The sequence below is a fragment of the Oncorhynchus masou genome, chromosome 29 (assembly GCF_036934945.1).
Source record: "Oncorhynchus masou masou isolate Uvic2021 chromosome 29, UVic_Omas_1.1, whole genome shotgun sequence".
NCBI lineage: Eukaryota > Metazoa > Chordata > Actinopteri > Salmoniformes > Salmonidae > Oncorhynchus > Oncorhynchus masou.
In genome coordinates this window covers 34715580-34739504 of record NC_088240.1, presented here as the reverse complement: position 1 = coordinate 34739504, position 23925 = coordinate 34715580, and the positions used below count along the sequence as shown (strand labels likewise).

The 23925-nt window shown below is 41.9% G+C and overlaps 1 protein-coding gene across 7 annotated transcripts in view; it reads left to right on the top strand.

Annotated features, from left to right (window-relative positions):
• The window catches only part of arhgap15 (Rho GTPase activating protein 15), a 52517-nt gene that overhangs the window by 15972 nt on the left and 12620 nt on the right, over positions 1 to 23925 (top strand). For 6 of the 7 annotated variants that reach the window (XM_064944602.1, XM_064944599.1, XM_064944603.1 and 3 more), the window contains 7 exons: positions 1581 to 1670; positions 11904 to 12002; positions 12314 to 12476; positions 13593 to 13724; positions 15501 to 15599; positions 17254 to 17331; positions 22838 to 22972. In XM_064944602.1, coding sequence (XP_064800674.1) covers positions 1581 to 1670; positions 11904 to 12002; positions 12314 to 12476; positions 13593 to 13724; positions 15501 to 15599; positions 17254 to 17331; positions 22838 to 22972 — 796 coding nt within the window. The remainder of the gene's footprint in view (positions 1 to 1580; positions 1671 to 11903; positions 12003 to 12313; positions 12477 to 13592; positions 13725 to 15500; positions 15600 to 17253; positions 17332 to 22837; positions 22973 to 23925) is intronic. The other variant, XM_064944601.1, reaches the window with a different exon arrangement.

Sequence of the window (23925 nt, the reverse complement as noted above, 5' to 3'; positions counted from 1 at the left end):
TGGCAACATGGTACTGTTTCGGTTTTCGTTTTCATCACATCGTATATTGTTTTGTATTTCAGGGTTCAGTTCGTTTTTTTAAATAAATCGTTATGAACACTTACCACTCTGCATCTTGGTCCGATCCTTACTCCTCTTCAGATGAAGAGGAAATCTGCCATTACACAAACACAACACACAAAATTTCAAAATTCATATAGGGAAATCAGTCAAGTTGAAATAAATACATTAGGCCCTAATCTATGGATTTCTCATGACTGGGAATACAGATATGCATCTTTTGGTCACAGATAACTTTAAAAAAGGTAGGGTCATGGATCAGAAAACCAGTCAGTATCTGGTGTGACCACCATTTGCCTCATGCATATGCCTCATGCATCTCCTTCACATAGAGTTGATCAGGCTGTTGATTATGGCCTGTGTAATGTTGTCCCATTCCTCTTTGATGGCTGTGTGAAGTTGCTGAGTATGGGTGGGAACTGGAACATGCTGTCGTACATTTTCAGCTTCCAAGAATTGTGTACAGATCCTTGCAACATGGGGCTGTGCATTATCATGCTGAAACATGAGGAGATGGCGGCAGATGAATGACTCGACAATGGGCCTCAGGATCTCATCAGGGTATTTCTGTGCAATCAAATTGACATGTAATTGTTTTTATTGTCTGTAACTTATGCCTGCCCATACCATAACCCCACTGCCACCATGGGGCACTCTGTTCACAACGTTGACATCAGCAAACCGCTCGCCCACACGATGCCATACACGCCATCTGCAAGTTGAAAACGCGATGAATCTGAAGAGCACACTCCTCCAGCATGCCAGTGGCCATCGAAGGTGAGTCTTTGGCCACTAAACTTGGTTACAACGCCGAACAGCATTCAGGTCAAGACCCTGGTGAGGACGATGAGCACGCAGCAGCTGAGCTTCCCTGAGGAGGTTTCTGACAGTTTGTGCAGAAATTCTTCAGTTTTGCAAATCCACATTTTCATCAGATGTCTCTCATCAGATGGGTAGCTGGTCTCAGATTATTCCGCAGGTGAAGAAGCCAGATGTGGAGGTCCTGGGCTGGTGTGGTTCCACTTAGTTTGCAGTTGTGAGGCCAGTTGGACGTACTGCTCAATTCTCTAAAACGACTTTTGGCTTATGGCAGAGAAATGAGCATTCAATTCTCTGGAAAGAGCTCTGGAGGACATTCCTGCGGTCAGCATGCCATTTGCAAGCTCCCTCAAAACATCTGTGGCATTGTGTTGTGTGACAAAACTGCACATTTTAGAGTGGCATTTAATTGTCCCCAGCACAAAGTGCACCTGTGTAATGATCATGCTGTTTAATCAGCTTTGTGATGTGCCACACCTGTCAGGTGGATGGATTATCTTGGCAAAGGAAAAATGCTCACTAACTGGGATGTAAACACATTTGTTCACAAAATTTGAGAGAAATAAGATTTTTGTGGGATCTTTTATTTCAGCTCATGAAACATGGGACAAACACTTCACATGTTGCGTTTATATTTTTGTTCAGTATAGTAACCTTTATTCACTAAACACCTCTCCACTCTGCCTCTTATATGTCTGTAGAAACCTGGCTGCAGCCCTGATGGGGTGGATCTCTGTGGGGTAGTGGTTGAATGGACAACAGAGAGGTCCAGCCGGAAGAACGTGGTTCAGGTACGGCCATTTTGTTTCTGCGTGAATACAAGGATCAAGCAAGTTTACAATAAAACTGAGCAGCCTGCAAATTGTCTGTTTCAGTTGATGATGATGGGATGTTCTCGGATGCACTCTTTCCTTGATCATTTCAGTATATAATAGACTCAACATAAGATATTTGATACATTTTCATAAATTATTTTTTGTTGCTTCAACCACCTGTTCAGAGAAGACATTTCAATTGAGTCAGATTGCATTTGAAGGTGATGTTAAGCCAACATCTAGTCTCCTCAGACCCAATGGCCTTTAGTGTAGGGAATTAGGCCTTTGAACTTCACAGTACTCTTATTTTTGCCTTTTCAAGATACTCTTTGATAAAAGCTTAAGCCAGCAAAGCAAACTGATGATCAATTTATTGGCGGTGGCAGCACAAGTTTTCATGAGAAAAAAAAATGCTGTGATAAGCGGGAGAAAAGGACGAGGATGAGAGCAGATTTCACGATCTCATCAGACGCTTAAGACACTTCATCGCTGCCGGTCCCTACTCTTCCGCATAGTATTTCAGCCTCAAAATCTTAATGCAGTGAAGATTAAAATGGGAATTACACCATAATCTTAAATAATCCAAGTGCTGTGGACAGAAAAGTGTGTGTAATGCCGACGCAAAGCTATTCTGAGTTCTGACAACATTGTCAATCAACACTAGGATTACAGTTAAAATTAGTACGGAAAGTTAGTTTTAATTTCGCACCATTCCAGAGACTGATTTATACAATAATCGAAGAAATACCTCACAAAGATATGCCTGTCAGATGGGTAGATACGATTACAAAAATATAATAGAAATGTTTGTTTTGTTAGCCCGCTTATACAGTATCTCCGCTCCCCATATCTCTGACTTCCAGATAGATCCCAATTTCTATGATATTTCAAGGACGATGACAACATAATTACTCTATTGAACCACATAAACTAAGGGCCGGTTTACAGACTTGATGAGTTTGGCACTATTGAAAATGGTGATCTCAAAAGGCCATTCACGAGATTTGATAAGGAATAATTAAAATTTCCTGCAAAGTACCCAGTGGTTGCAGACATAAATGTGACTCTCAACTTTAAACCTTGATTGATGGCATCAGTATATACACTGAATGTACAAAACATTAGGAACACCTTCCTAATATTGAGTTGCACACCTTTTTGCCCTCAGAACAGCCTCAATTCGTTGGGCCATGGAAATCCTTCTTTAACCTGTCTCCTCCCCTTCATCTACACAGATTGAAAGGGATTTAACAGGTGACATCAATAAGGGATCACAGCTTTCACCTGGATTCCCCTGAGCGGTCTATGTCATGAAAAGATTCTTAATGTTTTGTCCACTCAGTGTATTTCAGTGTATTTCTTCCAAATCCAACATTTCAAATGCACAAGATATATCGATGGATTTGAAGCGCAATCAAATGTCCAAATATGACAAGGAGCCTCAGCTCAATAAATTCTGCAATCAAATAGGCATGAAGCCGAACCTTATTTTCCGCTCAGCTCTCTATCACTATCATTCTCTGTGAACATTCCAGTAAGGAAGCGTCCTCCCTGGACAGTGTTGTCATTAACAGGCTACCCAGCCGAAGATCACAGGGTCATGACCCTGAGAAATGTGCCTCTCAGTCAGTCAGCGTTGACTTTCTAAGACCTCCGTACTCACCAGCTGTTTTTCCCCGCAGTAGCTTTTCAGATCAGTGACATGGCTGCTTGGCAGGCAGGAAGCAGCCAACCTGCTCTTTCTAGAGGAAGTCGTGGGTAAAAGGATAGAGGAGAGCTGAAACTGACTCACTAAGCCAATGCCCGCCTGAAAAAAAAGTATGTTTTTCTTATCTATAAAGTTCAAAGTTTAGTGAATGTGTGATCGACTGAGGAAGTGGTTCAATAAGTTTATGGGGGGTCCTGCAAGGGGATTAACATGGTTAGAAGAGAGCTCTGGTTTGGCTCGAGGGCAGCTGAAGGAATAGTAAAAGTGTTAGAAAAAGTTGTTGATGAAAATGGTTCAGAAATAGGTGTTCATGTTATTCATCTACCCAGTTTATTTATTCACTTTTTTTCTTTCTTTTTCTCATTGTGGAGGAGTGACAAGTTTGGTGACACAAAGGTCTTCCATATTCCACAAGCAGGGGAAAGAGGATGGGAATGGGAGGAGGGTGTTAACTGAGGCCATTGTCACCCACAGTATTTATTCAGCTGCATGCTTCTTTTTAGACTTGACACAAGTCTGTTACTCACCCTTCCCGTTATCTCTTCACTCACCAATATCATAATTTGTGTTTATGAATAGATGGACATTGTTCTTCATGATTCAGTATTGCCCTACCAGGAGCTTAAGGAAGGAGGGACTTTGTTTTCCTTCAAGGTTACTCCACACTTCAGCTTAGCGAGACACTGTGAATAACCTTCACTTAGTCTCTACATAGGAAATTCTTAAAACAATGCAAGGTTCATGTCTGCTACATTTTTATCAGGCTATCAGTTACACAGCCAGGGTTGACAAAGTGAAACGTAACCTTGCAGAAACAAGGAGGGAGCTCTGGTCTTTGTATTTGGATTCCTTTGACACCTGAGGGACCCCCGTATCTTGTGCCATGCTCACGGAAAGAATGCATACACAAACATAGTTAGAAACCAGAGAAAACTGTGGTCAATTGTGATGTGGTTGTTTTGAGGCTGAGAGTAAGTCACTTCTGCATCTGCATCAGTCTCAGGTTAAACATCGCATGAGGATTGACAGGAAATACACATATTTGACTGCAATATGAGATATGAGATATGTCATTGTTTGTCACACAGCTGCCTTATGATACATAAGATTGTATAAACATACAAACAGGTTCACTGAAGAACAGAGATTGTTTAAACTTCACTATTTGTACTTTACCTTGGGGAACCATAAACCAGACCATATATAAGGCTGTATAAGGCTAACATTGTCCGATCAAAGTCGGACACAATGAGCAGAACTCTGTATTCCAAACTGCAGTCTATCTATATTGAGCTGTCATACCAGGGATGGCAGGTAGCCTTGAGGTGAGAGTGTTGGGCCAGTAACTGAAAGGTTGCTGGTTTGAGGACCGGAGCTGACAAGATAATAAATATATATAAAAAATCTGTATCTGAGCAAGGCACTTAACCCTAATTGCCTCAGCGGTGCTGTTCAATGGTGACTGTGACCCTACTCCCTGTGGGGGGTTCAGGGGGTTGGGATATGCAAAAAACACATTTCCACTACAAACTTGTGTTTAACAGGACAAATGTAAGCACACCCCAAATTATATACTAAAAATAATATGTCAAAACTGAATGGAAATGCCTGGCACACTGTCTTTATAACCAAAAGCAATTCATAAGAATTTCAACATGATTTGTTTTTTTTTAACTGTTTTCAGCATTGATGAAAGCAGATAGTCTGTTTGAAAAGGGCTAACGGCTCAAAAACTATCCCACGAGGCTAATAAAACTAGAAGTATCTCTGACGTTGCTCAACAAATGAAAAGGAGCACAACTTTGAATAAGTGGTCATGCATTTTTCATGCTTTTCTGCATATTTCAGTGTTTGAGTCTGGCGTGAGTGAGTTAAAAGCAAATAACAAAAGGAGCAGAAAAGTCCAAATTGCGTCAACTCCACCAGAAGAAAGAGAGACAAAGTAGTGTAGTGTCAAAGGCGTCTGGTTAAACCCACTGGCCGCAGCTACAGAGACGTCAACACCAGCATCCTTCTCTCATCACTAATTGATTCTTTGGAGTTTTGGGCGACTCTCGCTGTGAGCCCCCTGTACCCTCTCTGCTCTGACAAACATCGTTCTCATTGTCACGATGTGGAAAAACAGACTTCAACAACAACCATGGAGAGAAGACAGAAACAACTAAGATGATGAAATAGAGCCCAGGGCTAGAAAATAATGAGTCCATTTTAGTGGAGGAGCTTTAACCTGCCACCACTCTAAAAACATTGCTTTGTCTTGACTAATCAACAGGAAAGTTTAATATTCTTGCGAAAGACCCGTAATCACTTCAGGAAGCATCCTTCTGAGTGTTAAAGGTGAATTATACTGTCAGGATGGCATCCTAATTTTTTCGGAAGAAGTTCATTGAGGTTAGCACAGTTTTTGATCTTTGGATTGCTGTACGCGCCTCAACCTTTCTAAAGTTCAGTCAGATGAAAGGCATTGACTTTTACAACTGGCTTGGCCCTTGTTACACCAACACAGAGATACTAAACACCTCCACGTCATTATGCATCAGCCAGGCCCTGAAGTGTAGGAGCTGTATCTTGAGTGGAGCAAATAAAATCAAAAAGCTGGACCAGATCGATGTAAATGAATGTATTTACTATTTAAAGCAACTGAAAGATCAGTACAGTAGATAGTCAGAGCAGGTTATAGTTTGTACAGTAGGAGTAGGATTTATCCCGTGCCTACTGGTCCCCTGATCCCAGGATGTAATCGTCCAAAGCTGCTGACCTGACTACTTTAATGCCATCTGTCTTAAAGCTCACGGTGCCTGATTGCTTCTTGATGACCAGCCGTGATTACGATTGTGAATAGGAGTGGCTCGCTCCCAAAATGGATCCCACATCACACACATATAGAGGTAGCCTCTCACAGACACAGACTTTACTTGTACTAGCCAACACTACTTTGGTGAGGTCTAGGAGATTGACCTGTGGTTAACCTTTTACTGCTGTGGGCTAAATCAGGTTCACACAGAGTGTTCCTTGCTAGTCTTAAACAAATCTACTTTGAAAAGTATATACCTCACAGACATGGTTATGGGGGGGGGGGGGAGACACCTGTACCATGTCAGATATAGAGTTGAATGTATTTAATTTGGAGTTTATCCAAACATTACACTATATATACATCACAGAAGACTGAAATATAACAAAACCGTTTCACATAGAAACACTGTATTTTCTGCATATTTTTTTTCATGTTTATTAATGATGAAATTATGAAAAATATGAATAACATTCCACCCATGAAGCCACTAGATGGTGATATGGTAATTTGACTGCAGGAAAGGGCTACACCCAAAAAGAAGCTGGCATCGGCCATCAACTAGTAGCTTAGTTTATTTAAAATACTGCCTTTACTAGAATGTTAATGGAAAAGTTTGTAGGACCATAATAGCAATATCCAGATCAATGAATGAATAATACCACATTTTGTTTGATTTTGAGCAATCACATTTTATATAATGAGCATATCCTTGCATTTCATTCTCCACTGCTACTGCTTCATCCACCTCCTGTCTTGTCATTTCTTGTCCTCCTGGCTGGAGGGTAGAGACCGCACCACTAAGACATGCACCATATTGTAGCGATGCATGTCTCCGTGGTGTCAGAGCTGCGGGAGTCTGGAGCTCTTTAACAGTGTTATCACAACTGGCGTTTCACACTGTACCTCACGGCCATGCGCACAGATTGATATGCTTCGGAGTGACTTTGTGATAAGTGTTATGGCTAATTGGCCCAGGAGGATGGCAAGATCTTAGGGCTTCAAATGGGGTCGTAAGATCATTGTATATCAATCTATTTACATAATGGTAATGTATTTTGTTTGTAATGAGAGTACCAGAGTACCATCATGCGTTGTATTTTTATACATATGGATAGCACATTACTCCCAGCTCGGAATAAGGATAGTTACAGCTCCACTTTGTTCCTAAGTTATTACACATTTATTATAAGCTGTGAAGTAAAGTGGCACTGTGATTTTTATATCTTGTCTCTTTCTCCACAAACCATGTAAAAAAAATAATTATAAAAAGCAACGTGAGCGTTTGAAAGATTCTTCCCTGTAACCCTTAAACACAGATACTTTATGACAACAGAGTCGCAAGGCAGCTGGCAATAGTCCCAGATTAACACAGAATGTCACCTTGTGAAACACTAGCCGTCATCTAAGGCCTGACCCCTACAAGACGTAGTCAGGTTCCCCATGTCATTCTCTCAGCTGGTACTTTCTCGCACGCAATCCCCCCCTCCCCCCTTATTTTAAAAAGGCTTTTATCTGTGTATTTCATTCGGTCACTGGAACACAGTGTTCTTATTCAAAGGAAGGAAACAAGTGGAAAACATAATAGTTTTTTAAATTGCATCGGCATTGCGTTACGTTGATTGCGTAGCTGTAAGTTACCTTCGTAATGCTCCCTCTGAACTGGGTCTCTGGAGACTTGAGACGAGGACTTAATCCGTTAAAATGACAGTCTCTCTCTGGTAGTCCCAGAGCGTAGAAAAGGTATTTGTGGTGTGGCCCTTCTTCCTCAAAGCTGCTTACATTGAAGTGGGCATTAATTTGGTTCTTCAGAGAAACAGTGAAAGTATATAGTATGTTAATCGCCAGTACGGTGGAAGGATTTAAACCCCCCAACAGCAGATTGCCTTGGAGATTACAACTTAGAAATGAACTTCAGTTAAACCACATGACTTAATTCTAGCCAGACATGCATCACACAGTATTAAATGTTATACCTTTCTTATGTGGAGAAATGTGAGCCACCAGGATTGAGCATTTGGGATGAGTTCAGGTCATGGAGCGAAGAGAAGTGAAGTAAGCAATTTGTGGGTTATGAATTGTGGAGATTTATTACATTTTCAGCAAATGATGGAACATTCTTATGACAACTGTCGCCTTGGCCTATGATAACTCAGCAGTACATTGCAGGATTTACATTCTGCTCAGGTCAGACCTAAATAAAAAAGCATCCAACACTTAGATACTCTTTAATTTCACACTATTTCCACTGTTATTCTAAGAACTTTTCTTTCTGTGATTATCATCGCAGTTTTGACACATCTACAGATATTTTGTTGCAAATTGGAAATAATTAACTTGGCAAAGTAGAATGCTTCAACATTGCATTGTTCCTTTATGAAGAACCACAATTAATGTTTAATTTAAGAGCCACATGCAAATGTAAAGGCACAAATGGCACTCTCCTCTCTGCTCCGCTGTGCATATTTAAATATTAATGGCTCCAGTCAAAATATAGCCCAGAAATTCAACACCCTCTTTATTAAGAAATGTGATGAAAAAAAAGAAGATTTATTTCATATTCTTTTTCATTTCTAAAAGCAAAACACTACTTTGCACTGGTTACTATAACTGCATTTCACTTCTTAAAAATACACATAAAACTTTTGACTTTTGTTTTTGTATCGTGGCAATGAGCTGAATATATTCCCTGAATATAAGTCAAGTCATACCCTTTATATGTAGTCATTTTACAATGCATTTCCATTGCGTTGTCAAGGCTGATTATCTCCTATAATACCTCACATTTCATAACAGTCTATGAATAACCAACAATTGGTCTGTTGGTTATAAAGAACAATGTTAACCAGTGGTATAAACTATATAATTACATTTTTATTTCCCATAGTCCTTCTTTATTAATTAATATGTTTGCCTTTAGTGTTTTGTTTGAATGTGGGGACCAGGATGTGAGTGTTGCATTAGCCTGCACCTCCTACATTGTCTGTAGTGTTCCATTTGGACTATAGCTAGCATGTTGATATGAAGGGCCTTTGGGGGGGATCTATCTGCTTTCACATACATTAGCATCTCCAGCAAACATTTGCCTGAGAATAAAATGACCATGCTAATTAAAATCACCAACTCTTAGTTCAAGAGGCCTGTGCACGTCAGGATTAATATCATGGCATACCAAGGAGTTTGCGTCGTCCCAGCGAACCTACAGCTCAATATGAGCCTGAGAGGCGGTGCCCTACACACTGTACCTTTTGTGCTGGCTCAGATTAGGACAGTTGACATGTGAACATGGAGACTGGGTAGGGCCATATTTAGTTGAAGGAGCTTATCTCCATTTTTCATTAACTGAATGAATAGACACGAAGCGTCCGCTGTCATTTCTCTGCGCTGCTTCAGATAATCTTAAATGCATCTTTAAGATGCTCCTAAAAAATACATATATATTTTTTAAGCAGTTCGCTCTCAATTTTTGATTAAACTTCAGAGGGAAGAGTCTGCCTTATCAGGAAGTCAGATATACTTTGGTGTAAGCCAGACATTTCAATAGGGTTCTGTTTCCAAGATGACAGGAGGAGAAAAGGGATGTAATGTTCAGGATGCATTTCTGTATGAGGATCCCATGGACTACGTGATAAATCCTGAGTCTTAAACCCCAATATGAAGAGGATTGTAGGCTAGCTTCACCATGATATGAACACATTGGATTTCAACAGAGATTCCAAGTTGTAGGGACCAGTTAATAAACAGTCACTAATATTGGTTTCCTCTTTCAAGGCCTAGGATTTTAGGCTTATCATTTGAAGTTGACATCCAGGCACATAACTTAAACATCTTTGCAAATCTCCCATTTGATATTAATAATGTACGTGAAAGGTTGCGTTACTCATTCTTCAAATCAACTCGTACTCTGATTCTAGAGCTCTGACACACTGGTGTAAATCATTTCTGCCAAATTATACAATTACGAGGGGCTGTGAATGGCAAAATGAAACATCAATGCATACAGTCATCCCAGTTGAAGGTAGCTAGATCAGTCCCCTGTGGGAATAGAGTGGGAGCTCAGTGTGTCCACCATCTAACATTTATAAGAGGAACAGACTGTAACTAATGCAAAATTCATGCAAATACATCTAACTTGGGTTATAAGACAACCTATCCAAGTCCAGTATGTTCCAGTTAATCATGGAGAGAAGAGGTGATACAAACACAACTGATCTGTGTTGTTATTTATAGGGTGTACTGTACATGGTAGTGGTTGAACATTTTTTACACAAGTTCCTATATGCATTTTTAAATGTTTTGTGTATCTGATTACACATACTTTATGTTAGAGAACAGAAAATAGATCCTCGGAGCCCAAGGTTTGTGATTGTTTTGAGAGCACTTTCAGATTCACCAGTGAGCCTCCCCGTAACCTGTCCCCCACATTGCAGCGTGATTGCAGAGCCTATTACTGACACGTCCTGGGGAAGCCTCGAGGAAAAACAATGTTCCAGAGCAAACATGCTTGTTCAGATGCTTGTAACCCAAGAAAAGAGGGATGGCAAACTCACTCTGACAAGGATTGTGCCCCTAACCATTCTCTGTTTTTATCTGGCATCACAAAAGCATGCTGCTTAACTGCTCCTGACGCTTTGTAAGGAAGTCACAAAAGTCAGTTCCACAATAGTCCCAAACTTTGAAGGTCCATGTAGGGTAACCATGATTGCATGAGTGGAATATTGGGACAGCAAGATGTGAGATGCTACTCCCCAAGGCTACGAGTGACTTTGCAAGCATGGTTGTTGATAAAATATGAAATTTCCTCCTCAGAATTTGTTAAAAGGTTTCGTGTGACAAAAATAATTACAGTCTGGTCTGGCTTTTCATGCTGGATTAAAGAGATATTAATATACGAAGGGGAAAAGGTTACTCACATCCCAAACTCCATACGGTAAAAATACTTCCTCTAAGGAATTATCACATAGATGAATGATGAACAATTGTCAACATTGTAACCAATTTAGGAAGTTAACATGTTAACAAGTTAACACATAATCATCGTTATGTATGGTATGAAATACCATTTTTTTTCTCCTTTTATGTTATTTTTACCATTTCCGTTACAAAACATGAGCAAAATGTAATCAGCTGTAATATCAACCACACTTGACAATGCTGACCTTGATGTCATGGTTTCTCAAAGACTTTTACTAACAGTACAGTTATCCTGTTTGACGGCGCCAAATGCTGTTACTACACTGTTGCAGAGATGCAGAACAGGCCTGATATTAAGATGACAAGTATCACACTAATTATGTTTTCCCCCTTGAGAATACAGTCTGCATTTGTCTCTTCTTTTGGCACACACACACACACACACACACACACACACACACACACCCTGCACAACGTGAGCTTCTTGTCGAACACAGAGAGCACACATATTAACAGGCACATAGCTGAAAAGACTCAACAGACTAAGGGAATGAGTATCAAGTACAAAGTCTGCTGATGCTGGAGTGAGCATGGTCTTATAAACTCATGGTGATCAGTAGGTGTCATTAAAATGACATGGACATGTACATATTGATTGTTAGTTTAGGGTATTATGAATTCTAACCTTTGCTATTCGGTATGTATTATACCCCGCTTCATGGGAATGCATTAGGTTAAGGCCTGTTTGTTGTTTTACCTTTATTGAGGTCAATTTGAGCATTCTCTGTTCCAGATAACAACCAATTCTGGCAGTGAGTTCCTTCTCCAGGCTGACAATTACCCCACAATATGTAAATGGCATGATGCTATTAAAAGCACAGCTGACAACTTGGTAAGCAGTTTCCTGTTTCGTACAGACGGTGTATCTGAAGTTCAACATTTCTGAAGTGTTTATGATTTTTGGATATTGAAATGATGACTAAATCATTCAGAATATTGCTTAGTCATAACATGCTTCTCCAAATGAAAGCAAGACAATTCCATAGATCATTGACTATATATCAGCTCCAACATATAATTGTATGTTCCACGTAGTGCAGATAATCGCATAGACCTACTGAATAATGACTGTTAATGATGAGTTACTGTATGTAGCCAGTTACCCTTGGAATCTGAAAGGTTGTGACCTCCTTTCTGATGTAGTCTAAAGGAGCTGGAGGACAGGCCTCTGGCAAGCCTGGCATACAGAGAGCAAACAGCACAGAGTACCTACCCAGACATGGGTTGCCAAGCAAGACACGGTCACTGCCAAAACCTGCACCTGATTCCCCCTGCACAAAGGAACCTGAACACCGACGCTCACTCAGTAAGTTGTCTTCAACGACTATAGTTCTACTACAGTTGCTAATCAAAACAATTCTTGACATGTTAGTACAAGCTGGAACTCGGAGGTATGCTGATTAAAAGTTGTCTCTTATCTGTGCTACTGTAGGGATTTAATTGCTCAAAACACAACTTTTCCAGGGAAATGGTTGCTCATACATTTGCATAATGTATGTGTGCTCGTTTCCCTTACCCACCGACGTGATAAGGTCTGACAGCTTTCCTGATTTTTAGTGGCACTTTTTTGTGTTTTTCTTTTTATATGCCCAAAATGTGTGTGGGACTGTTGATTTCAATTATGGCTCTTGTAGGAACATGACACAAGAACATGCTAATTAACATTATGTCATAGTATGTCAAGTAGCAATTATGTTAATCTCTGTCATTGGTTCAAATCAATCTCATCACCTTAAGCGCTGCGAGACGAATATATTGATGTTGGATGAGCATATTAAAATCTCTAATTAGGGGCCAGGGACATAGAGGCCAAGATCCAGTCTCTTATATCCAGCTGCTTGAACCTTTCATTATGGGTATGATTCAGGCCATGTTCATGTGAATTTATGCCCATGAAAAAGACAGTACTTTACACAAACTGGAAAGCAACATGGATAGCTTTTTTCCACTGTAGGTCCTACTGTATGTTTTCAGGAAATGATATACAATCACCTGACAACAATATTATTTGCTTTGCAACTCTGTCTAACCCAACTGTAATATAATAAATATATTCAACTTGTTTCTTTTATGGCAAAGCTAGTCCGTAGACAAAAATAGGTCATTTGATTCATTTGGGAGGAGCAGTGTTCGTTTTTATTAGAATGACAAGCAGCACCCGGACTTTAAAAAAACGACAGGGAATTCCTCTAGACATGGAGAAGTTCAATTGGAATGAATAATAGAAAAAGACAGCCATGGGAGAGACCCCTGGAAGGATGCCTAATTAATAAATAACACTGGGACTCTAACGAGAGAGAGAGAGAGGCAAAGAGCGAGGGTCAGGTAGAGAGATGAGGGGAACCGTGCTATCCACCTCCACTTTACTGGCTGAACATTGTAAAGGCATATTTTAACCGTGTGTCTGTGTGTTCCTGACAAGTTTTCAAGTCTTCCAAGCTCACCTACAGCATGTCGGACAGTGCTGATAAGATTGGGGTGAAGAACAGACTCAAAAAGTTCATCTCAAGGCGGCCTTCTATGAAGACTCTACAGGAGAAAGGCATCATCAAAGGTATCACAGTATTCTGTTTTAAATGTACCAGTATAAGTGTGTTATTTTCCAGCACACCTCACATGTTGTGAAGAACACAAATCGTTCAAAATGTGTTGTACATTTTGTCATCTCTTTCTATTAGGACAGCCCTTCCAATAAGAAAAAAGAGTTAACTGTGTGTATATTCCCAGATGTCACAATTTATTTTATAATTGATTGTAAATATAGAATAACTAGTGATGATAATGAGTTATTATACTGATTTGAAAAGGTCTTTCCACGTTTATTAGGAGTCACAGAACAACAGTGATTGATAAAATTAAACTGAATGCATTTTACTTGAACAAACCATGCCAATCCAACCGGCAACCACAGAATCCATTCCTCTAAGGGGGAACTAATTTATTGAGCTCACGGTTGAAGGAAAATACACCATTAAAGGGCATATTTAAGCACATTTGCAATCCTTAGAAGAAGGTAACGGTATTTGGAATTTCCCCCAGCTTCAAGGAGACCCTTTAATGTTGTGTCCACGGGACAAACGCTAGATCAAAGGGAGAGGACGTTATTGACGGAATAAATGAAATACTTCTGGATTAAGGAGTGGGGCAGGTGGCCTCCAGACTGTCCTATTTGGCAGGGCTGGTGGGCAAGCCACTTCAGAGAGTGTGCTTCCTCAAATCAGCCCCCCCCCCCCCCCTTTCCTATCGTACTTCAGAATGCAAATTAAATCCATGCAACGCGAGGGTTATTTGAATTCCTTTAGGAGGGGTAATTTTGCTCCATTTCTCTGCCCCCCTTCCCCTCTCCCTCCTCTTTTCTCTTGCTTATCTGCCGAGCACTGGGAAGTGCATTTTGTATGCAAAGGTGCCGCGCTTGCAGTCATTTATGTATTTGGTGCACACTTCCCTCCAGTGTATAAACAAGAGAGGGCGATCTTTGATGTTGCGCAGTGCTAGAGAGACAGCACTGTTCAAGAGTCCCGATAATGTAACATAAGCCAGTTGATGAGTGAGAAAGTGTACCTCTGTGCACAGTCAGTTTGAATTCCAGTCTAGGATTGATGAGGTATGCTTTGCTAACCCTAGCTTTTGCTAGCCCTATAGGACGTCTACTACAGATGAACTGACCAGAGTTAGTGACCACAGAAGCCTCAGTTTATTGCCAGTAAGGACAGGTTAAATGAGGGACGCCTTAGTACATTTAAATGGACAAAAGTCGAGTAATGAAGCAATGGGAATGTTCATATAAGGCAAGAAAATGTGGCCCCCCTCTTCCTCTGATTGGAGCAAAGCGGTCTGGGATTCTCAGGGTTCATGGGAAAAAATGTTAGCGATAAAATGCTAAGTGTGTGATTAAACATTAGATTGTTTATCCTTTACCAATGTGGCCGTGGAATCCATGTAGCCTACTGTTAGTAGCACTGTTCTGGAAACAGCCATCAGAGGAAAGCAGGGCAGTATGAGTCAAGAGCGATGAGTGTTACTACTCATGCTATGAAATAATTACCTATCCCTCCACATAATGATGATGATGATCAATGGACAGTATTAATGAGATTTTTCAAGCGTGAATGGAATGACTTATTAAACAGACCTTTTACCGTTCTACCAAAATTCCTGAGATCTGAAAACAGACATTTCAACACATTCCACGTTTGAGGACTTTTGATGCAATTAAATGCAATATCTGGTGATTACTGCTAATATCTATATTTTTACACTGTCTCTAGTTCAGTAGTTCTGGGAAATTGATTTTTTTACTTGAACAAATCATGTCTTTTTTTCCTCACAGAGCAAGTGTTTGGATGTCACTTGTTGGCACTTTGCGAGCGGGAAGGGACCACTGTGCCAAAGTTTGTCAGGCAGTGTGTGGAGGCCGTCGAAAAAAGAGGTATGCACTTTTACTAAAATTGTTATTTTTAATTAATACTTTGTTTATGGGAAATAAATCAACAATGGATAAGATGTGTGTGGGAAGTATGTACTGTATTGTCCTCCTGTATTTGGGAGTTTGACCCTTCTCCACACCCTGACCCTGGCGAGTCAGCCTGTCCACCTCAGTGATGCTTCATCTCATACAGTTACAGTAGCTGCTTCAGCATTTCACCACTGTTTACACTTCCCCCTCTGTTTTGACATTTGAGAGTGAATATGAAAAGACCTATAGTTGAGAGTGCCTGTTTTATAAGACGTGTATCCCGGTCATTGACTCGTAGTGTTCTCACACAATGTGTGTGATCGGTAGTTTCCCAGGCTCCGTCACATAGCTGGCCAGGCAAAGGCGCTGAACCCTGAGGAAAATGCTCCTCGGCATCCCAAATCACTCACTCCTGGTCCGCGTCCAATTCCGAGTCCACTTCAGACTGTTTATAACGCGCTGAAATTGAGACTGAATTATGTGTTTGTGTAATGGGTTCCGTTTGTGGTTTTGGCTGAACATTTGTTCAGGACTATTAGTTATCTGGGGGTAAAATTGCTGTGGCCCGATAAACACGCTGAGAAAATAATAATGATTAAGAGCGTCTTTTAACTGTAATGATTATGATCTAAAGGTCTGTTGCATTTCTTGATACACGATGGACTTTAGTGTGTTAGAAAATAAACCTTTATACATGCACTCACTCACTCGCGCACACACACACACACACACACACACACACACACACACACACACACACACACACACAACAACATTTGGGAGGCCATTGGCTGGGCTCTGGACACAGCAGGGAAAGAACAAACAAACAACTTCTGACTGCTTTCTATGTAAACAAAGGGCCAAACACTGGGGTGAAATTCCTCTGGACATCTTAACACTTGAGCTGCAGAAAATAGCCAGGACGTTATACAAGAAAGCCTTGCAAAGAATGAAACGCACGTCTTCTTTACTTTTCACGTCAACCATATCCTCAAGTTACCCCACCAGTGACAGCGGTATAGTACAGTACATAGCGTGCCACTGTCAAATGCTCGGGAATGTGGACGGACATTCATTAGAGCAATTGATAGAAAGGGCCAGAGGAAAGTGTCGCCCCAGCTACCTCTATGCAGTGGCAGTGTTAGTTTGCACTGACAACAGTGTGACTCAAATATTTAGCATTACAATCTGTAGCCTAGCCTGTATTTCAACTTTTAAGCCTCCAGCCTTGTGTATTTAAATGCTGTTCACTTTTTAATGTATATATTTTTTAAATGGCTTGTGTTTAGAGTATGTACAATGAAAGCATGACAATCTATCAAATGCTGTTGAGCTGGTTTGGCTGGCTGGTCTCCTGTACTTGGATGCAAAAGAAAATGGCAGTCAGACTCTATAATCAAAGTAATGCTCAAAATGTCTCAGTGAAATAGAGCCATATGTTGTCCAAGTCCAAGCCCTTATCTAGGCAAGATGTCAACTATCCATTCCACTGCAATGAATGTACACATTGTCTATTGTAAAACCCAGGAATTGTATCTAAATGTGTCATTTATGGTCATATAATTCCAAATCAAAATGTAGTCTTGTCAAATTTGCTTGTGTTTAATGTCTAACTTGTATCCACCAGGTTTAGAGGCTGATGGCATCTACAGAGTGAGTGGTAATCTAGCCACCATCCAGAAGTTACGATTCTTGGTTGACCAAGGTATGTTCTGTCATTTAATTCACTTGTGATTGACTGTGTTATAGTGTTTGTGACAGTACTTGACTTCATACAGTTCAGTTTCTACTGGATATCATATAATGAACACAACACGATTCGAATAGGGTTTAATTAGGGGGGTTTCTTTGTGATACAATGGATACAACTAAGACAGTGTGTTTTGTTGAAATCTGTTGTATTTGTCACTTGCGCCGAATGCAACAGGTGTGGACTTGACAGTGAAATGCTTACTTACAAGCCATTAACCAACAATGCAGTTTTAAGAAAATACCTTAAAAAAGTAAGAAAAACAAATAATAAAAGACCAGCTGTAAATAACAATAACGGGGCTATATACAGGGGGTACCGGTACAGTCAATGTGCGGGGGCCCCAGTGTCAAGGTAATTGAGGTAATATGTACGTATAGTTATTAAAGTGACTATGCATAGATAATAACAGAGAGTAGCAGCAGTGTAAAAGGGGGGAGGGGGCATTGCAAATAGTCTGGGTAGCCATTTGATTAGATGTTCAGATATTCAGGAGTCTTTTTGTTTGGGGGTAGAAGCTGTTTAGAAGCCTCTTGGACATAGACTTGGCACTCCAGTACAGCTTGCTGTGCGGTAGCAGAGAGAACAGTCTATGACTAGGGTGGCTGGAGTCTTTGGGAATTTTTAGGGCCTTCCTCTGACATCACCTGGTAAAGACGTCCTGGATGGCAGGAAGCCTGGCACAGATGATGTACTGGGCCGTACGCACTACCCTCTGTAGAGCCTTGCGGTCAGAGGCCGAGCAGTTGCCATCCCAGGCAGTGATAAAACCTGTCGGAATGCTCTCGATGGTGCAGCTGTAAAAACCTTTTGAGAATCTGAGGACCCATGCCAAATATTTTAGTCTCCTGAGGGGGAATAGCTTTGCTGCGCCCTCTTCACGACTGTCTTGGTGTGCTTGAACCATGTTAGTTTGTTGGTGATGTGGACGCCAAGGAACTTGAAGCTCTCAACCTGCTCCACTACAGCCCCATTGGTGAGAATGGGGGCGAGTTCAGTCCTCCTTTTCCTATAGTCCACAATCATCTCCTTTCTCTTGATCACATCTCTGACCTCCTCCCTATAGGCTGTCTCATTGTTGTTGGTGATCAGGCCTTCCACAGTTGTGTCATTGGCAAACTTAATGATGGTGTTGGAGTCAGTGCCTGTCAGTGCAGTCACGAGTGAACAGGGAGTACAGGAAGGGACTGGACTGAGAACGCACCCCTGAGGGGACCCCATGTTGACGATCAGCGTGCTGGATGTGTTATTTAATTTTTTTTTAATTATTGTTACCCCCTTTTTCTCCCCAATTTTGTGGTATCCAATTGGTAGTAGTTACTGTCTTGTCTCATCGCTGCAACTCCCGTACGGGCTCAGGAGAGGCGAAGGTCGAGAGCCATGCGAGAGAGCCATGCAAACACAACCCAACCAAGCCGCACTGCTTCTTGACACACCGCACATCCAACCCGGAAGCCAGCCACACCAATGTGTCGGAGGAAACACCGTACACCTAGAGACCTGGTCAGCGTGCACTGTGCCTGGCCTGCCACAGGAGTCGCTAGTGCGCGATGAGACAAGGATATCCCTGCCGGCCAAACCCTCCCTAACCCGGACGACGCTGGGCCAATTGTGCGTCGCCCCATAAGCCTCACGGTCGCGGCCGGCTGCGGCAGAGCCTGGGCTCGAACCCAGAATCTCTGGTGGCACAGCTAGCACTGCGATGCGGGGAGGTGGATATGTTGTTACCTACCCTTACCACTTGGGGGCGGCCCGTCAGGAAGTCCAAGATCTAGTTGCATAGGGAGGCATCTAGTCCTAGGGTCCTTAGCTTAGTCATGAGCTTTGAGGGTACTATGGTGTTGAACGCTGAGTTGTGGTCAATGAATAGCATTCTCACATAGTTGTTCCTTTTGTCCAGGTGTCAAAGGGCAGTGTGGAGTGCAATAGAGATTGCATCATCTGTGGATCTGTTGGGGCAGTATGCAAATTGGAGTGGGTCTAAGGTTTCTGGGATAATGGTGTTGATGTGAACCATGACCACCCTTTCAAAGCACTTCATGAATACAGACGCGAGTGCCATGGGTTGGTAGTCATTTAGGCAGGTTACCTTAGTGTTCTTAGGCACAGGGACTATGGTGGTCTGCTTGAAGCACGTTGGTATTACAGACTCAGACATGGAAAGGTTGAAAATATCAGTGAAGACACTTGCCAGTTGGTCAGTGCATGCTTGGAGTACATGTCCTGGTAATCCGTCTGGCCCTGCAGCCTTGTGAATGTTGACCTGTTTAAAGGTCTTACTCATATCGGCTGTGGAGAGCGTGATCACACAGTCGTCCGGAACAGCTGATGCTCTCATGCATGTTTCAGTGTTACTTGCCTCGAAGCGAGCACAGAAGTTATTTAGCTCATCTTGTAGGCTCGTGTCACTGGGCAGCTCTCGGCTGTTCTTCCCTTTGTAGTCTGTACGTCGGAGCCGGTGTAGTATGATTCAATCTTAGTCCTGTATTGACGCTTTGCCTGTTTGATGGTTTGACTGAGGGAATAGCGGGATTTCTTATAAGCTTCCGGGTTTGAGTCCCACTAATTGAAAGCAGCAGGTCTACCCTTTAGCTCAGTTCGAATGCCTGTAATCCATGGCTTCTAGTTGGGGTATGTACGTACAGTCACTGTGGGGATGACGTCATTGATGCACTTATTGATGAAGCCAATGACTGATGTGATGCACTCCTCAATGCCATTGGAAGAATCCCGGAACATGTTCCAGTCTGTGCTAGCAAAACAGTTCTGTAGTTTAGCATCTGCTTCATCTGACCGCTTTTTATAGACCGATTCACTGGTGCTTCCTGCTTTATTTTTTTCTTGTAAGCAGGAATCAGGATATAATTTTAGAATTAGGGTCAGAGTTGCCAAATGGAGGGCGAGGGAGAGCTTTGTACGCGTCTCTGTGTGTGGAGTAAAGGTGGTCTAGAGTTTTTTTCCCCTCTGGTTGCACATTTAACGTCCTTATATCAAAACTGATATAAGTGTCCCTGCATTAAAGTCACCGGCCACTAGGAGCTCCGCCTCTGGATGAGCATTTTCATGTTTGCTTATGGCGGTATACAGCTCATTGAGTGCGATTTTAGTGCCAGCATCGGTCTGTGGTGGTATGTAGACAGCTACGTTTAATACAGATGACAACTTTCTCGGTAGATAGTGTAGTCTACAGCTTATCATGAGATACTCTACCTCAGGCAAGCAAAACCTCGAGACTTCCTTAGATATCGTGCACTAGCTGTTGTTTACAAATGTACATAGGTCCCCGCCCTGTGTCTTACCAGAAGCTGTTGTTCTATCCTGCCGATAGTGCATAACCCATCAGCTGTATGTTATTAATGTCATCGTTCAGCCACGAATCAGTGAAACATAAAATATTACCGTTTTTAATGTCCCGTTGGTAGGATATACGTGCTTTCCGTTTATCTAATTTATTTTCCAGTGATTGAACGGCAGATTATCCACTCGTCACCTGATCCTCACAAGGCACCCCGATCTCTTTCCGCAAAATCTCAGTTTCTTTTTCCAGTGAATGACAGGATGAGGGCCTTTTCGGGTGTTTGGAGTATATCCTTCCCGTCTGACTCATTTAAGAAACATTCTTTGTCCAATTCGAAGTGGGTAATCGCTGTTCTGATGTCCAGAAGCTATTTTCGGTTATAAGAGACGGTAGTAGCAACATTATGTACAAAATAAGAAAGAAACGATGCAAAAAAACTAACAAAATTGCACGGTTGGTTAAGAGCAAATTAAACAGCAGCCATCCTCTCTGGCGCCATCTTCAATAATCATGGATGATTCTGGGTAGTTACTGAGTAACTCTACTTAATTATGAATAACTGTAGAGATCTATTGATGGTGAATGAGTAACGGATCACAAGGCATTCTTTGGCAAATAAAAAATGATTGATTGAATACCTTAAGAATGGGATCTTTCAGAGTTAAAGGAAGGATAAAGCATCCCTCATGAGAATTCAAGTCAGATCTGGGCCTCCAGTGAAACACGTCTACGTACTTCATCTGAATTATCCAATGTTTCCTGTAAGGGACTCCTGGGGCATTTCTCCAGCAAACCAACAAGAGAACGTTTGTTGTTGTCCAGGCTCTGAGAGTAAAGAATAGACTGGTTGACCTTTAGCCTAATTTATCACTCTGGAACGTATTTCTCTGTCTTGAGGTAGCTAGCAACCTTCTTTTTATTTAGAGACACCATTATTTGTTACTGTGCCCTGCAGTCCTAGAGATTAAAGAAGTGGTTTGTGATGTGGGACATTGAGGGGAGAGTGACATCATCAACATTTTGCACATTCCAAGCATTCTGACACGATGACACCATGTGCCTACATTCTGTCCCACACATTCCATTTATCCTGAATGTGCTCCCAACCCCCATAGTTATAGAGAGCCAGTACAGTACAATCTCAAGTGAGAGTGGGTTGAAAACATTGACCATGTAGTAGGCTACTATGTCCTTCAGGACCATAGAACGCAGCAGGTTCAGTTTCCCTGAGTGGGTTTTGTACCAGGATTCAATACAAACAAGGAAACTATGGGCTGATTAGCAATCAGCTCAGATGTGTCAAGTGCACACACTGGAGAGGCTGGCTAATTGAAAGTTTGGACTTTTTTCTAGGGAGTACCTAAAACTGTGCAGAAAAAAAGAAAGAAATACCCTTCTGGCATTATGTAATTCTCTATGACTCTGGCTTTCCAACACATTGCCTTTGTTTTTGGTTGGCCTAGAATGGAAGGGAAGATCTAAGATCATCTTGACATGCCAAATACATTACTCTAATTTCAAAGCATGGATAAAATCTCTCTAAGATAATTATCTCTATGAAAATGATTCAGAAGTTCCCATGGCACTATATTCCTATTATCATGTAACAGGGTTGTCTGAAACGAACGATTGCTTATTTCCAGTTTCAACATACAGCATAATGTGACTTTGTGCTGAACCATTCCACTGTCTTCAGACCTCCAGGCCTGTCATCTTGGCTTTGGATCATCCTGCACTCCTCCTGTGGCATATTGAGCCTGGTGCCTCTGAATCTGAATCACTTCGTCACCTGATGGCCTGTCTCTGTCACTACCAGGGGTTTTCTCTATTCTCAGCCCTATCAGAACCAACTGATTTCAACAGAGGGTATATGTCAGTCTAGAACAGAAACCCAATCCAACACATGTGGCTTCATCAGACCTCTGGGTAGCTGGGAGCCTGTTAGCGAGCTCCGCTGTTAGCAGGTAAACATTAGCATAGTAATTAGCCTTTGCAAATTCTCCCAATTAAAGCTTTGTTATTCCCTCTCCTGTTATTTTTCTCTCTCACTCCCTCTTTCTCTTTCTCTCTCACTGCTCCTGTTCCTTCTCTGTCTCCCACTCCCACCTCTCTCCGAATCATCCCCCCTCTCTCTTGCCCCCTCTCTTCCTGGTGTTGTCCCAGAGGAGGAGTTTAACCTGGACGACAGCCAATGGGAGGACATCCACGTCGTCACCGGGGCACTCAAGATGTTTTTCCGGGAGCTGCCAGAGCCCCTGTTTCCCTTCCCATTATTTGAGCTGTTTGTGGAGGCCATCAGTGAGTATACAGCCTAGATATTTTGCTGTTGTCATCAGCACATTAGTTTGTGTCAGCATATTCGCAAAGCTTGTGCTTGCAGTCAGATTTCAGTCACTTTCATTTTGTGGTCAAGAAGACTGAAAATATGGAATGCAATGAAATTCTCCAGATCCAGATTAATAACGGTTGTGTCAGAACTGTGTAACGTTTGCTATTCTACCAGTGAAATAGGCAGGCTTGCCTGGGTTTTACATAGTAACATATGCATCAGGCCCTGTGGTGTGTTAGCATTAATCCTGTTTATACTGTACTCCATGCACTTTTATTTGCCTCTAGAAACGTTGTCCTCAAGGCAGCTCACTTAAACACTAAACGATTTTTCATTCAGAGAGGCTGAGAGAGAGAAAGACCACTGAGGATTGAGCCGTGGTACAGTATGCTAAGTTGATACTCCACTCTCTGCTAAGCAACAGGGGTGAAATCAATAGCCATCTTTCCACATGGTCACTTGGCACATACAGTATGTATGGGCCCAGAGGAGAACAACCTCAGAGTTAGAACTGTAGGTTGCATTTGGAGGCGGTGAAGAAACTCTTCAAACATTCAGATAGATCTACACAGTATGTACAGGATTTATTTCTGTGCTTCATGTACAATGTACTGCATCGTTGACTCCACTTACACCAGGTGGTCTCAAATAGGTTGCAGAGTCCTCTGCCTCTCTCGATCTGTCCAGTCAAAAGAGGTCGCTGTCGAACTGTGAGGTGGGTCACCTCTCTCTCGCACCCCTGACATCCCCTAGTGGTTAGTGGGGGGAATTCCACAGGTCAAAGGTCACGACAGCCAAAGGCTCGCAGTCCAGACAGAAGCTAACACAAGATCAGATCTGACACAGTCATGTGTCGACGTACTTCCACTCTACTTCACCACACACACACACACACACACACACACACACACACACACACACA